Below are 17,068 nucleotides of genomic sequence, written 5' to 3'. Positions count from 1 at the left end.
CTTAGAGGGAACTATCTGCGGACCACAGTTTGAGCACCTCTGGATTAGACATTACGGAAAAACTGTAAGGATATTTAAACACTGAAACAAAATTACCTAGGGCAGTGGTTCTCAAACTGTGGTCCACAGACCACCAGTGGTCCACGAGCTCCATTCAGGTGATCCGCGGATAGTTTCCTCTAACGTGTGCGCAGGCGTGACTCCACTAAAGATGACTTTCCCCAGCTCCAGGGCTGCAGCTACTGGAGAGAGACCCTTGCTCCTTCCCAGCCCCAGCTCGGGGGCTGCTGAGTCGGGGGAGAGAGCACATCTGTCGCATTAGAAAGTTAAGACTACCGATATTAAAATATGAGTCATTGCTTTTATTTGTACAACAAAAAATGTTAATTAATTTTTTTTTAATATAGCGCTTTTATCCAAAGCGCTTTACAATAGTTAGCTAACGGTACAAACAACATTTGGAAGGATCATTAAGTGGTCCACTGAGAGCCTCAGCAATTTTCAAGTGGTCCACGGAACAAAAAAAACTTAAGAACCACTGCCCTGTACCATTCATACATAGTTTTAATTCCTGATTTAAGTACAAAATTCAACTTTAACTATCAAGTCAAGACTAAAGTTTTCAGAACAAGAGCATACTTGTTTCTTCACCATGGACACATCTTCTGTGACACTGAGCAAGCTAATAAGACTATTTTGGAGAGAATTGGAAGTGGACAGCAATTAAGATCACCTATTTGGATTAAACCTAGTTTGCACTGCAGTTTATTTTCTCCCACACCTTAATTACCAAAGCTGACAGGAGGCTGTTAAATATATAGCACTGCTCTTCTCTATCAGTCTTAGTCAAAATAAAATATGATCTATACAGTTACACTTCAGACATCTTCTGGATAATCTTCTGAAGGTAACTGAATATCAGCTTTAAAAGTTTAATGCTGACAATAATATCTGAAACAACCCTAAGTATATATTTTCCCACTATTTACATAATTTCTCTCTTCCAAAGTAATATCTGAACCAAAATTAATGGCCACTTCACTCTGTAGAATAAGAACCTGATGTTCCATCATTCCACAATGCATTTTAGATTTGAAATAACTGTCTCACTATACTACAAAGGAAGCACCCTTTGAAGCAGTAGTTAAAAAACAAAAATTAAAATTGGAACATAGGAAGAACTGTATCTGTTCCTGTAGGGTATGAAACAGATTATGTGAAAAATTGCATGAATAAAGCTCTACAGTAAATAATTCCAAACCACAACCACTGCAGTAGGTGTTTAAACTATATGAACTCCAGAAATTTTAGGGTAATTTTGAATGAGGTCATATGCAGAAGCTAACACAGAGGTGGGCAAAGTATGGCCCACGGGCCACATCCAAACTGCAAGATCCTCCTGCCCGGCCCCCGAGCTCCTGGCTCAGGAGGCTAGCCCCAGCCCCTCCCCTGCAGCCTCAATGCGCTCACTGCTGGGCAGCGGGCTGTGAGCTCCTGGGGCCCGGTCTCTCTGGTGCATGGTGGCGGCGGCGGCATGGCCACATCTGGAGGGGGAACTGCATGCAGGGGGTTGGGGTGCAGTGTGCAGGAAGGGGCTCAGGGCAAAGGATTGGGGCAGAGGAGGGGTGCGGGGTATACGAGGGGGCTCAGGGAAGGCAGTTGGGGTACAGGAGGGGTGTGAGGTGCAGGCAGGGGGCTTAGGGCAGAGAGTTGGGGGGCAGGGGGGGTTTAAGATCCAGGCCAGCACCACTTACCTAAAGCAGCTCTGGGGTTGCAGCAGCTCTCTGCATGCCTGCCCTGGCCCTGGCCAGGAGGCGCTGTGGCCTCTGTGGGAGGGGGGCCGGAGGGCTCTGCATGCAAATGGCATTGCCGCGCCTCCAGGTACCTCCCCCAAAGCTCCCATTGGCCACAGTTCCCCATTCCTGGCCAATGGGTGCTGCAGGGGGCTGTGCCTGGAGACAAAGGCAACGCACATGGAGCCCTCTGCCTCCCGCCCAAGGGCCGCTTCTGAGAGCAGCACAGGGCCCATGGCACCATGGGGGGCAATCCCATGGGCCGGATCCAAAGCCCTGGGGGGCTGCAGTTTGCCCACCCCTGCCTTAGGGCAACACCAGCAACAGTCCTAGCTATTAGACAAGTGTTACTTGTATCAGCATTAAGTATATTAACTCACTCTGCAAAGAAAGCGTAATTGGATATGGACAGGTTCTTGCATGATAACTATTATGGCTTTTTCTTGATCCAGAATACATGATATATGAAGAAATTATAAGCCAAAATGAAATAGTTTGAAGCTAAGTTCTTTGATAGGATAACAAGTCTTGTGGATAAGGGAGAAGCAGTGGATATGGTATACCTAGACTTTAATAAGAATATCATGCAAGACAGTATCAAATGCCTTATCAATAAACTAGGCAAATACAACTTAGATGGGGCTACTATAAGGTGGGTGCATAACTGGCTGGATAACCGTACTCAGAGAGTAGTTATTAATGGTTCCCAATCCTGCTGGAAAGGTAAAACAAGTGGGGTTCTGCAAGGGTCTGTTTTGGGACCAGATCTGTTCAATATCTTCATCAACAACTTAGATATTGGCATAGAAAGTACACTTATTAAGTTTGCAGATGATACCAAACTGGGAGGGAGTGCAACTGCTTTGGAGGATAGGGTCATAATTCAAAATGATCTGGACAAACTGGAGAAATGGTCTGAGGTAAACAGGATGAAGACAAATGCAAAGTGCTCCACTTAGGAAGGAACAATCAATTTCACACATACAGAATGGGAAGAGACTGTCTATGAAGGAGTACAGCCGAAAGGGATCTAGGGGTTATAGTGGACCACAAGCTAAATATGAGTCAACAGTGTGATGCTGTTGCAAAAAAGCAAACATGATTCTGGGATGCATTAACAGGTGTGTTATGAGCAAGACACGCGAAGTCATTCTTCTGCTCTACTCTGCGCTGGTTAGGCCTCAACTGGAGTATTGTGTCCAGCTCTGGGCACCGCATTTCAAGAAAGATGTGGAGAAATTGGAGAGGGTCCAGAGAAGAGCAGCAAAGAATGATTAAAGGTCTTGAGAACATGACCTACGAAGGAAGGCTGAAAGAATTGGGTTTGTTTAGTTTGAAAACGAGAAGACTGAGAGGGGACATGATAGCAGTTTTCAGGCATCTAAAAGGGTGTCATAAGGAGGAAGGAGAAAACTTGTTCACCTTAGCCTCTAAGGATAGAGCAAGAAGCAATGGGCTTAAACTGCAGCAAGGGAGGTTTAGGTTGGACATTAGGAAAAAGTTCCTAACTGTCAGAGTGGTTAAACACTGGAATAAACTGCCTAGGGAGGTTGCGGAATCTCCATCTCTGCAGATATTTAAGAGTAGGTTAGATACATGTCTATCCGGGATGGTCTAGACAGTATCTGGTCCTGCTATGAGGGCAGGAGATGGACTCGATGACCTCTCAAGGTCCCTTCCAGCCCTACAATCTATGAATAAGTTTGTTTCAAACAAAATATTACAATTTTTAAAGTCCTTTTAATTGCTATTTACTCTATTTGTAAAAATAATAGCCACTTCCTCAGGATTTTAAACACACATTGCATATTTAGAAACACTGGGCAATGACTTAATCTTCTAATAAAAGTAAAAATTAACATATATCAAGACTAAGAAGCTCTCCTTCAAAGGATCTCTCTCTCTCTTCAGGTATTTGTATGTATGTGTAGTGTCTACCAGTGGTGGCTAGACAACTAGCAGCCCACTTCCTGCAGTTTGACTTGGTGTGAGTGAATCCTTCATCTTATATTAGACTGGTGAGCTAAAAGGGATCCCAACTTGCATCCCAACAGAAGCCATTTTTATATATCACATGTGCTCATGTTTATTTAAAATAGCCAGCCTGCCAATTAAAAGCAATATTGTTATGAGTAATTTAAGTGTGCTGTTAGTTTAAGCAGAAGGAACGTATGCAGTCATTAAGCTTATGTACAGTATCTTAAAATAGTTTTGAATACAAGCATAGATAATTTATTACTTTGAGTTGGCTGCTTTAGGGACCAAGTATATATCCAACTCTAAAGCCTGTTCACAGTTCCACAATCTGAGCTCACTTTTCAATTTTGAATGGCCTTCACACAAGTATGCACATGTGAAGAGACATCTGTGCAAAACACAATGAAAAGAATAGGAAAAGCAAGATTAATTAGGCGTCTAATGGTTTAAAAGGCAGCTTATTCAAAAGAAATGCAATATGGAACTGACTTGTTCACTTTGTTTAAAGAAAGCGAAGCTACCAAGACACTTAGTTTACAATAGCTCTCTCTCCACCCGTGCGCGCGTCCCCCCTCCGATACCCATTTCTTCATTACGATTAAATATAAAGGGATAGGCATTGGTTATTTGGATTTCTGAATTCAATATACAAACCCAAGTCATCAAATGAAATAATATTTACTGCCTAAACATTGTCAAACTGCTTCCTTCCTTTTAGACTCAAACCTGTAAACATCTGCACATGCAAAGCTTTATCTGGGCTGTTTCACTGAAGCCAATATGACTAAAGTTACACAGATGAGTTTACAAGATATCCTTTAAAACCAACTGCTCTTCAATGCTTCTGATTTCATCCACATCTTTGGGGGGTGGGGCGGAGGGAGTGGGGCAAAGGAAGATATAGAGTGCTGTTGGGTCCATTATTTGTACAACACAGGTGTAAGCACAGCAATTCATAAATAATTCTGTATTTTGGTGCAACAACTGGAAGACATTCTTGAAATTTCAACAGTTTCATTTCCAATAACTCTGGATAGCTTAAAGATAAAGTTACCATCATCACATGAAAATTCTACCAAACTATCTCCTGTACTTGCTACAGTTTAAACTTTAATCCAGGAGAAGAAAACCAACTCATTTAAATAAGCAAAGTGTTTGACAGCCTGACATTCCGCAAATTCTGTCCTACCTCATCATGACAATTTTATGAACTAAAATATGTATCAAATCAAAAACAATAATTTACTTTACTATTAACAGGTACTTTGCCAGTATTTATTCTAGAGTTAATCCTTCCATTATTTTGAGAAAAATGGACATGAAAATGAGTAAAGTTTACTTCCCTTCCTCCCAAAACATCCACCTAATGTTTTTTTAAAAATACAATGATTTCTATATTTTTAGTTTTAAAAATTTAAGTGATTTAGGACTCAATCTTGCAAGAGCTTTCACTAGTTCAGGCCATAAAGCTATTCATATGAATACATGCTTACAAGATCAGGACCTAACTCCCCTAATCCACATTATTAGTCTTGTATAATCATATTCCAAGTGTTAAAATAATGAACCACCAAGTGTGTTACACTACAGCATTAAGAACAGGAGTACTTGTGGCGCCTTAGAGACTTAACAAATTTGTTAGTCTCTAAGGTGCCACAAGTACTCCTGTTCGGATACAGACTAACACGGCTGCGACTCTGAATACAGCATTAAGCAAAATCAAAAGCCTAGTTAAAGGAGTTGCGGGGATATACCCAGAAAGGGAATTAAATGAACATACTAACGCAGGAAGCTAACGGATTTCTCACGTTCTTTGTGGGTAACAGCTGCAATGGCACTAAAATATTTGGAGGGGGGGGGGAAGAGATGAGCAGGGTAGTAAAATCCAGCCCAGAGAAGTGGAACCAGGTCGCTCTCCGGTTCAATCCTCCACGGCAAACTAAGCACCGTTGCTGTTCAAACAGCCCTGCGAGATCACCAAGGGTTACCGGCTTCGCACAACAGCCCATCCGCCGCCACCTCCCGACAACGGAGGAGGAGGAGGAGGAGGAAGGGAAATTGCACTCGCAAGAGAATCACCCGCCCGAGGCAAACGCCCCACGCGAGAGCCGGCCGGGATCCGCCGGCCCCCCGGCCCGCACTCACAGGATGCCGGAGCAGGAGGTGCACACGAAGCTGCCCACCGTCATGTCGGTGTAGGTGGGGCCGCGCTGGTCGCAGTCGAAGCACTTGCGGTTGGGCGGGAGGCTGCTCATCTCCCGCAGCAGCTTCAGGTGCTTCTCCTCCTGCTTCCGCTTGGCGCTCGCGGCCATGGCCCCGCCGGCACCGGCCGGGCCCCGCACACACCGGGCGGCGGCGGCGGCGGCTCGCAGGGGCCCGGGCTGGGGGAAGGCGGCGGCGGCGGGCCCCGCTCGGCCTGGTGGGGGGGGCGGGAGCGGCGGCGGCGGCGCGGTCGGGGCTAGGCCCGCGCCCACCGGGGGAGCGGCGCTGAGGGGGCCGGTGGCGGAACGGGGCCTGGGGCAGCTGAATAACGAGCTTAGGCGGAACCTGCGCGACACCTTTGCCTTGTGGGAACGGACAAGGAGAGCGGGGCCGGGGCGGGGGCCGGGGGAGGCTGCTCCGAGTGCGCTGGCGGCCTGCAGCGCCCCCTGCCGCCTGGGGGGACTAGCAGCTCCCTGATCTCAACCCGACAAAGCCCTGGCCGCTGGGGCTCTTCCCTGGAGCGGCCGAGGCGCAGAGGAAAGGCCAGGGAGGGGAGAGGGGGAAAGGAGGGGTTCAAATGGGTGTCTTAGAGGGAGGGTGTCGCCCACCTGCTCGCTGGCACCACTAGAGCTGGCCCAAAAGGAGGTGGGGTTTCCTCCTGTGGACACTGTTGGCAAAAATTAAATCTTTTACATTTCCAAACACCTTTTTCACAGCGTCAGCTTGTTGGCAAAGCATCAACAATCAAACCATTTTGGCAAACACCCCCCCGGGCCACGCACACACAGTTTTCACGCGTTTGGCATTTTGATTAAATACCAACGTTTTCTGCAGAAATCAGATACTTTTCCCAAATGTATCATTTAGCTGAAACTCCAGTTTTCCATCAAAAAACAGTTTTGAAGGAAAATTTTCTACCAGTCAGCACTCCCCTGAATGCAGCCAGCCCTTGCTGATATACAATAGATATAGGGCTCGCTGGAAGTTTTTCAGGAATGTGAATGTCATTGTCATGTTTGCAGTGTTGTTGCTGTCAAATGAACTCCCACAGAAAAATGATAAAAGACAAAAGCACCATGTCACTTGTGGGCAAACACTTTTCACAAAACGATCACTCCATATCTGAATCACAGTCCTCAAGAGAAACCTACGTAACATGGTTAAAAGGTGAGCCTGGGAGCTTACATTCAGAACATTGCTAGACACTAACAATCACAGTTGTAATAAAAACACTGGATTTATGGTGTATTAAAACAATTTGTAACCTGTTAACCCCCCTTTTTTGTTAGACTACAGAGGTGTTATCAGGTCACTTCACTTGCGAAATCTCTTAGGGCTTGGCTACACTTGCAAGTTAGAGCGCATTAAAGCAACCCCGGGCACCGTAACTCCCGATGGGTCCATGCTGGCAAAGCAGGTAGAGTGCCTGGCCTCTGCAGCTGGAGCACTCCTGGTAATCCACCTCCACAAGAAGCATAAAGCTTGCTGCACCCCGGCTGAAATGCCCGGGCATCAGTGTGGATGAGGTGTTGCATTACTGCACTGTGATTGGCCTCTGGAAACGTCCCATAATCCCCTGAAGTCAAGTGGCCACTCTTCTCATTGTTTTGAAATCGGCTGCAGGCATGCGGCTATCCCCTTTCAAAGCTTTGTTTCTGACATCTGGAATGCTTATCTGCTCTAGGACAAAGCAAACCATTAGTGTGGAATGCTGCTTTTGTGAGTGTGGGTGGCGGGGGGGGGTCTTCTGCTGTCTGAACTTACAAGACAGCATGCTGACACACACTCAGCCCCCCAAAACACACTGTCTCTCCCCCCACATTCACACAACACACTCCCTGTCACACTCCACCCCCCTCCCCCATTTGAAAAGCACATTGAAGCCACTTGCACACTGGGATAGCTACCACAATGTACTGCTCTTTGTGGCATTGCAAGAGCTGCTAATGTGGCCACGTCAGTGTGCTTGCAGCTGACAGTGTAAACACACAACAGCATTTTCCCTGTTGCGATCTCCAAAGGCTGGTTTAACTCTCAGCGCTGCAATGTGCAAGTGTAGCCATGCCCTTAGAATATGCACTAAATATTGATGCCAAAAAATCCATTCCACGGCCACCTTGTATTTAGCTGTGACATTCTGACTACCTTTCCCAGACCTGAAGAAGAATTCTGTGTATCTCAAAAGCTCTGTCTCTCTCACCAACAGAAGTTGGTCCAATAAACAATACCATCGCACCCACCTTGTCACTCTCATGACATTTTCAGTCATTCAACGGATTATAAAATGTTTGCCTTATTCAAATCTTATGTCTAAGCTTAATGCTGAAGTTTGTTCATCCTTCTCATATAAAGAAATAAGGGATACCAAAATGTGGGACTAGTAGAGTGGCACAAAATGAAAAACACGTAACAAAATGTACCAGAGATGCCTGTTTTTCAACTAGCTCTACTTTGTACAACTTACATATGCAAAGATTTTCAAATGTGTAGTTTGAATTCATGTTAGAGCTTTCCAGTGCAAGAGCAAATAATTTGGGTCTTTCAAAGTAAGTCAGAATTTTCAAGCAGAAACTGAAGGAGAGAGCACACCTCTAGTGAGGAAGCTCTTTATAAGATATCTGGTTCACAACTCATATCAACTGTAACTGTTTAAGGTTTATAACAGGAGTAGGCAACCTGCGGCATGCGAGCTGATTTTCAGTGGCACTCAGGTCCGGGGGCCTCTGCATTTTAATTTAATTTGAAATGAAGCTCTTAAACATTTTTAAAACCTTATTTACTTTACATACAACAATAGTTTAGTTATATATTATAGACATAGATAGAGACCTTCTAAAAACGTTAAAATGTATTACTGGCACGCAATCTCTTAGAGTGAATAAAATGAAGACTGCACACCACTTCTGAAAGGTTGCCGACCCCTGGTTTATAATCTAAACAGATTTATGCCACCATATAAACACTTTAGCCTGTCACAGTGTCTGGAGTGGTTCACGACTGTGAGTGCCAATCTCAGGGCAGACTGCCAAAAAGCAAGGCAGAGACTCAAACTGGTTGTGTTTTCTACAATTAGATTTCACCAGCCCAGTAACAAATGTGAACTCCTAAAGCACCATAACAATATTACCAAGGAGTTACAGACAGTGCCCTTGGGCATTCCAGTCTGTTTTGCCATTCAGGCAAGCTGGACTTAAAGTGATAGTGGATTGCTATATACCAAAGATCACAAAAGATTCAGGTATCTCCCATTCCCAGTCATTTACCCCCGGTCATTTTGTAGCTTAGATCTCTCACACCAAAGCCAACTCTTGTAGCCAATCCTGTAATAAACTAACTAAAGATTTGTTAACTAGGAAAAAGAAATAAGAGAGTTATTACAGGGTTAAAGCAGGCAAACATATATACACAAATGACTTGTCGTCTATGGGTTCCAAAAAGTGACAAAGTTGTAGTAATCTGTCAGCTCTGAATGTCTTTTAGGGCTAACCCAGGTTGATCCTGGGAATTGCTGTTTCTGTTCTAGCTCCGACCCAGTGAGAGTCCAAACAGCAAAGAGATGAAAAAAATTCCTGTCAGCTATTTTTATTTGTAATAAAAAATAAATATAAAGTGAGCACTGTACACTTTGTATTGTGTTGTAATTTAAATCAATATATTTGAAAATGTAGAACACATCCAAAAATATTTAAATAAATAAATAAATTTTATTTTGTCCTCTCAAAGTGCCAAGCGCTATGTAAATAATAAGAATAATCCCTAGCTTTCTCTGGCTCTACTTGTCTCCTGCACTTTCGCTTTATCAAATATTTTTCTGTCCTCTTATCCTCAAATCCTACAGCCTCTTTGTCCCCATTTCTTCTGCAGTTTTCCCTCTTCAGAGTCAGCTTTAGGCTCCTGCAATTGGGAACATGCGGTCACCTGTTCATTTTAAAAGTACTTAATCCTACCTGCACCTGCTATGGCTTTTAAAATTATTCTTAATAGCAATAGGTAAATTAGCGATTTCTTATGCCTGTGAGTTTGCTTTTTTAAACAAAAAGTAAAATTTAAAAGCTAGTGCTGCCAATAGGACATCATTTCTGAAAGCTACACCTTTCATAATGCACAATATCAGTACATAGTACAATTTACATTCTAAAGGAATTCTTATCAAAATAAGAACAAAAGAAACAGAGATTCAAGAATTCACAGAGGCAATTGTGAGATGAAGCAAATTCTCTGTGCTTGTCAGAAGAATTGAGGTCAATAACATCCATTTTAAAGCAATTAACCCAGTAGGCTAAGTGACAAGGAAAACAATCATGCTAGAAGACTAATGGGCTATTAAAACCATCCTGTCTCACTACTAATGGGCCTACAAAAGTAAGCTTGGGATTAGGTATAGAAGATCAGGGGCCAACTGCAAGTGCCATATTTGCATGTGAAGGAGTCTTTCAAAATGTTAGCAAAAATTACAGCAAGTCTCTCTGATAGGAAAGGTTGCTATTATACTCCATGAAAAATTCAAACAAATAAACATAATACGCTAATTGATCATGTCTGGTCCCATTTGAACAGATGTGTTTACTTTTTTAAATTAATGTAAATATTTCAATGAATTATTAAATGCAGGGAAGTCATAGTAACATTTCTATAAATCATTAACAGAGTTGACCCTTTTTCAATCAAGAAAATGTAGCTAAGGGAAACAGTCAAATAAAAATGATGAATGACAATATTTGTACTTATAAGAATTTTCTTTTGATGTTTCCCATGCACTGCCATGACATTAACCTAATGAAAAGGGAAAATTATCTATAGCCCTGCTTTTTCCTATAACAGCTGCTTGTAGGAAGCAGACTGCATTGTAGAGAGGAAGGGAGTAATCACAGCTGTTTGGTTTTCATTAATCCATAAGCCAAACTTTAGCTAACTTTTTTAAAGGAAATTTTGAGTTCCTGTGCTAGGTGCTAGACTGACATCTCAGAAGACTGAAGAGCCCTGATTACCCACAGACAAAGTGTAGCACAGACATCAGAATACTAGGGTTCCCAAATATGCCCTACTAAAATATTTTAAAACCCATTCCTATAGAAATCACTTCTACTGATTGACAGGGTAATTCATTTTCCATTTCTTTTTGATCCTTGGCAGAAACAAGAGTGCTAATTGTAATGGTGGTTACCACTCCATAATGAATTGTTCTGAAACCCCAATTTATTTCACATAGGCCACTTAAAAGCAGTCATGATTAAAAACTTCCAACCTGAGCTGGATTTGAACTGTGAACTTTGGTCTTTCATTGTTCTGAATCATTTTGATGCAAAGGAACAGGACGTGAAAGATGTATCAGGAAAAGCAATTAACAGGAGGATACAAGATGTGTTAGTTAACGTAGGCCATCAGCTACTCCTAACATAGGTCAGTCCCTCTTCCAGCTCCTGTGTGTATAAGTTAGACTCACATAGATTTCCTTACCAATATGTAATGTATGGCCATTATTTTGAATCTGGCCCTAAGCCAAGAGAAAATATTACTTGACAGGATAAATGAATGAGCAAAAGAAAACTACCAAGAAACCACTACCGTGAACACGTACAAGGCCAAACATATCACCTGAGCTCATGGATGCAGTCACAGGCTGAGGCATTCAGAGCAGGAAGAGTTTTTCTGTTACACTACATAGGCTGCTTATTGTGAATATGTTAGTTTGTAAAAACACCTAAAGAAAGGAGCTAGGGAAAAGAGGGGACAAGGATTAAAAGACACATAAGTAACAAATCGGATCTTATTTCCAGATGATCTTACAAGGACTCATTTTAGATAGAGAGGCCTACAGATGTCCTCTGTCCAGCCATGAAGAAATGAGCATGGTACTTCTCTCCCTGTTAAACAGCTGCTCTTGGGTGGTTCACACCAGCAGGAATGTGTGGTCTGCCCTTCTGTGTGTGTAGGATACCAATGACCCTTGTGACATTGCACCCCATAATGCTTTATATAAATATGCTTAAGTAAATATGACATAACTGGAATATCTTTTTTGCTAGATATGCCATGTAACATATATCTGAAAAGGTTATCTACTAGATATATTCATCCTATTTACATGCATGTATTATTTTTGTATTTGAAGTTATGAATATTGGCTATGTATTCGTTTGATTTTAAGTAGCCTCAGTGAAGCAGTTGGTCAGCTTCCTGAGAAAAGACTGTTCTCAGTAAGTGCCCCATCAAGAAACACTTAAGCCAGGGTGTTGTGTATTTGGTTGTCATGGTTTTTGTTGCTATGGCCACTGAGTTAGATTATTATGGGTTAGCTCAGCCAGCTTCAGCCGGCTGAGTGAGCTCTCTGTGTCTGTAAATAAAATGGTGGTTTTGTTAGCTGTCTGCTCTCTGGCCTCAAGTGATTTCTTCCTAAACCGGCTGCCCCCAAGGATATAACAAGTGGCGACGAGGGTGAGATTCCGGTGCTGCTCCAGTAATAGAAGGAAGTAGAAGTCAAGGTAAAGAACAAACAAGCAAAAAAGCTGCTTGTTTGCACTGACTGTGAAAGTGAAACTAAAATCATGGCTACTCTGACCAGGCCACTGGAACCTTTTGATGAGAATATAGAGCAATGGCATGTGTATACTGAGCGTTTTGAGCTTTTTTTTATTGCAAATGACATTACAGAAGCAAAGAAGGTGCCAATATTCTTAAGTGTTGTAGGGGCTAAAACCTACTCCCTGCTACGCAGCTTACTACACCCTATTAAGCCAGCAACTAAATCTTACAGTGACATTGTGGAAATCCTGGGGTCCCATTTTTCTCCAAAACCACTGGTAATTGCTGAAAGATATAGGTTCCACAAAAGAGACCAAAAGGAAGATGAAACGGTTGTACAATTTGTAGCCATTTTAAAAAAGCTAGCAGAACACTGTGAATTTAAAGAAATGTTAAATGATGCCCTGCGTGACAGGTTAGTGTGTGGCCTCTACAGTGAAGCTATACAGAAGCGCCTACTGACAGAGGCTCAGCTTACCTTACAGAAGGCTGTTGATATTGCTCTCTCCATGGAAGTGGCTACAAGGGAGGCGCAATACATCGGTGCATCCCCTAGGGTGCAAAAAGTGTCACAAGAACCGACCCACAAAACTGTGCAGAGTCAAGAATGTTACCGCTGTGGTAAGCCGGGTCACCAGGCATCAGAATGCTGGTGTAAGGACCTGGTGTGTCGACACTGTGGCAAAAAGGGACACATTGAGTGTGCCTGTAAACAAAAGAAAAAGAGGCCTGTGGTCTGGCCGACAAAAAGAGGAACCTTGCATATCCTGCTGGTCCACACTAAGAAGCGGGGTCGAACTAGGGTACGCAAATTCAGCTACGTGAATAGCGTAGCTGAATTCGAACTACCCTAGTTCGAACTACTCACCCGTCCAGACGCCGCGGAATCGAAGTCCGCGGCTCCAAGGTCGACTCCGCCACCACCTTTTGCAGTGGTGGAGTACCGGAGTCGACCTTGGCGCTTCCGGAGTTCGAACTATCGCGTCCAGATTAGACGCGATAGTTCGAACTCCGAGAAGTCGAACTCACCACGTCGACCCGGCTGGTAAGTGTAGACTAGCCCCTAGAGCAGACCCAGGATGATCAAGGAGACACCTCATCGCAAGAGGAAGTGCCACTGCATGTTTTGTCTTTGGCAGCGGGCTCACATGACTACTAGGTAACCCCCTTATTGGAGGGCAAACCTATACGCATGGAACTGGACACCGGTGCAGCTGTCTCGCTGGTCTCTGAGACTGTGTATAAAGAAAAGCTACAGCATCTTCCGCTTAAGGCAACAAAAACTGTTCTGAAGATGTATACGGGAGAAGCTGTGCCCATGGTGGGCACTACTGATGTTAAGGTGGAGCTCAATGGACAGGCGGCTAGATTGCCACTGTTTGTGGTGAGAGGTAACTACCCAGCCTTAATGGGTAGGTCTTGACTTGGGAAGATTCAACTGAACTGGGCAGAAGTGCACCGGATGACTAAAGAAGAAACCAGTCTAACCCCTATACTAAGGAAACATGCTGCTGTTTTTGGAGATGATTTGGGAAGTATGAAGGGAATCACTGTGACATTGAACATTAAACCTGGCAGTCCACCAAAATATCTGAAAGCCCAAACTGTGCCATATGCCAAAGGTTGAAGCAGACCTGGAGCGCCTGGTCACCAATGGAGTCCTAATACCAGTTACCCATAGCTCATGGGCCACTCCTATCGTTCCAATAGTGAAGAAAGATGGCTTTCTCCGGATTTGCGGTGATTTTAAAGTCACTGTCAACCCAGTGTTGTGTGCAGAGCAATACCCGCTTCCCCGCATCGATGACCTCTTCGCAGGCCTGGCTGGGGGACAAAAGTTCAGTAAGATTGATCTGAGTCAAGCATATTTACACATGCACGTCGATGAAAAGTCCCAAGAGCTGTTGACTATTGTGACTCATAAGGGGCTTTATCGATACTGTCGCCTACCCTTCGGAATAACATCGGCTCCCGCCCTGTTCCAGAGAGCTATGGACCAGATCTTGTGTGGCTTGCCAGGAGTTCAGTGCTATCTGGATGATATCCTGGTCACTGCAAGAAATGAAGAGGATCACTTAAAGAATTTAGAGGCTACCCTACAAAGATTGGAAGAGTATGGCCTATGAGTTCGCAAAGACAAGTGTGAATTCTTCAAGCCCTCTGTTGAATATTTGGGACCCATCATCGATTCTGCAGGTCTTCATAAGGCCCCTGCAAAAGTTAAAGCTATTGTGGAAGCTCCCCCACCACGAAATGTAAGCCAGCTGCGCTCGTTTCTAGGACTACTGAACTATTATGGAAAGTTCATCTCACAGTTAGCCACACTGCTAAAACCACTTCACGAGCTCCTTGGGCAGAACAAGGCCTGGAAGTGGACTGAAGCCTGTGATGTTGCATTTAACAAAGCTAAGGATGCATTGTTAAATTCTGAAGTTCTAACGCACTTTGATCCATCCTTACCCCTGCAATTGGCCTGCGATGCTTCCCCTTATGGAGTGGGAGCAGTCGTGTCACACATTATGCCTTCGGGAGAAGAGAGACCTATTGCTTTTGCTTCACGCACTCTAAGCAAAGCAGAAACTAACTACGCCCAAATCGAACGTGAGGCATTAGGAATTGTTTTTGGAATTCGGAAGTTTCATCAGTACCTGTTTGGGCGAAAGTTTACTCTTCTCACAGACCATCGACCTCTGACGTCAATTTTTGGACCCTACACAGGCATTCCCCCATTAGCTGCTAGTCGTATGCAACGTTGGGCATTGTTACTTTCAGCACACACATATGAAATCAAATATCGGAAATCCACTCTGCACGGCAATGCAGATGGCCTCTCAAGGTTGCCTATGCCGGTCAAACATCAAGATAGTGCCCAAAAGGAAATCTTCTACTTTGAACAGGTAGAGAATACACCCATCACTGCTACTCAGATAAAGAAGGCAACTCGCGTTGACCCAGTATTGTCCCAAGTTATGGACCTAGTGATGCATGGAAAATCTCGACAAACCTCTCCGGTCTCATCCGACCTTGTTCCCTACATGACCAACCGGACGGAGTTATCGGTCCAATCTGGTTGTTTGTTGTGGGGGAGACGTGTCATTATTCCACCACCACTGAGATCACAGATGTTAGAACAGCTACATTCCGGTCACTGTGGAATAGTGCGCATGAAGGAAATTGCACGAAGCTATTTTTGGTGGCCTGTATTGGACAGCGCTATTGAAGAGAAGGCAAAAGCTTGTATGTCATGTCAGGGTGTGAGAAATGCACCCCAGTGGGCACCCCTACACCCATGGGACTGGCCTGAAAACCCGTGGCAACGTATTCACGTTGACTTTGCTGGCCCCCTTGAAGGAAGCATGTTCTTGGTGGCAATAGATGCCCATTCTAAATGGCCAGAAGTCTCTATAATGCAGTCCACTTCTGCAGAGAGTACTATCCAAAAACTACGAGGACTCTTTAGTCGTTTTGGTCTGCCAGAACAACTTGTAAGCGACAACGGACCGCAGTTGGTTTCTCAGGAGTTTCAAAATTTTATGAAGGCAAATGGGATACACCACATCACGTCAGCACCATATCATCCGTCCACCAACGGATTAGCTGAAAGATTTGTGCAGACAATGAAAAACGCTTTGAAATCAGCAAGGGGACAACACTCCATTCAAAAGCGTCTGGATACCTTCTTACTTTCCTACAGAAACACACCTCATGCTACGACCCAGGCATCCCCAGCCTTTCTAATGTTGGGACGACAGCTGCGCACTTGCTTTGATCTGCTGAAACCTTCTGAACCCCGACAAACTGTGCAACATCAGCAGCAATATCAAGTCATCAGACGGGCACCCAGAGCAAAAGACCGAACCTTTAGCCTGGGACAGCCAGTTTTGGCTCGGAATTATACTTCCAGAGCTAAATGGGTCCCGGCAACAGTCATCACTCAAACAGGACCTGTTTCCTACACAGTCCGGACTGCAGAGAATCTTACCTGGCGGCGACATGTAGATCAGCTGTTGCCAGGTCATGCCAGTCCTCAGGACCCATCTGCAGTTGAGGGGTCTGACTTCACCTCTTCTGGTGAGGCACCGAATCACGAGTCACCTGTTCCTGACTGTTCTCCTCCATTACTGCCGGCGGCTGAGATACCCCTTTGCCCAGCACGAGCTGATACCACCTCCTCACCCGTTCGTGCTGCGGACCCTGAGCCCCTAGTGCTTTCGGGTGCAATAACACCAGAAGTTCGCCGTAATCCACCTAGAGACAGAAGGCCTCCTCATCGGCTGGATCTTTAGCTAGGGCGAACCCACGGTTATGGGGCAAAATAATCCCCAGGGTTTAGCCAGGAATGGAGGCAGTCTACCCTCCTTCTCTAGTCTAGTGTGTGTTTTATTTAGGGGATGTTCTTATTAGGGGGGGGAGGAATATGTTGTGTATTTGGTTGTCATGGTTTTTGTTGCTATGGCAACTGAGTTAGATTATTATGGGTTAGCTCAGCCAGCTTCAGCCAACTGAGTGAGGTCTCTGTGTCTGTAAATAAAATGGTGGTTTTATTAGCTGTCTGCTCTCTGGCCTCAAGTGAT

The 17,068-nt window shown here is 44.3% G+C and overlaps 1 protein-coding gene across 8 annotated transcripts in view; it reads right to left on the bottom strand.

Moving 5' to 3' along the window:
• The window catches only part of AGFG1 (ArfGAP with FG repeats 1), a 73,585-nt gene extending 58,039 nt beyond the window's left edge, over window positions 1–15,546 (bottom strand). For 2 of the 8 annotated variants that reach the window (XM_045031460.1, XM_045031466.1), the window contains exon 1: window positions 5,916–6,173. In XM_045031460.1, the coding sequence (XP_044887395.1) occupies window positions 5,916–6,082 (167 nt within the window). In that variant the 5' untranslated portion in view covers window positions 6,083–6,173. Of the gene's footprint in view, window positions 1–5,915; window positions 6,176–15,498 lie in introns of those variants that run through there. The other 6 variants (XM_045031463.1, XM_045031467.1, XM_045031465.1 and 3 more) reach the window with 5 other exon arrangements.
• Window positions 15,547–17,068: the final 1,522 nt, after the last annotated feature.

Source organism: Mauremys mutica, chromosome 9 (assembly GCF_020497125.1).
Source record: "Mauremys mutica isolate MM-2020 ecotype Southern chromosome 9, ASM2049712v1, whole genome shotgun sequence".
NCBI classification, from domain to species: domain Eukaryota; kingdom Metazoa; phylum Chordata; order Testudines; family Geoemydidae; genus Mauremys; species Mauremys mutica.
Note: the sequence above shows the minus strand (reverse complement) of the source record. Positions and strands in the feature narration are given on the sequence as shown.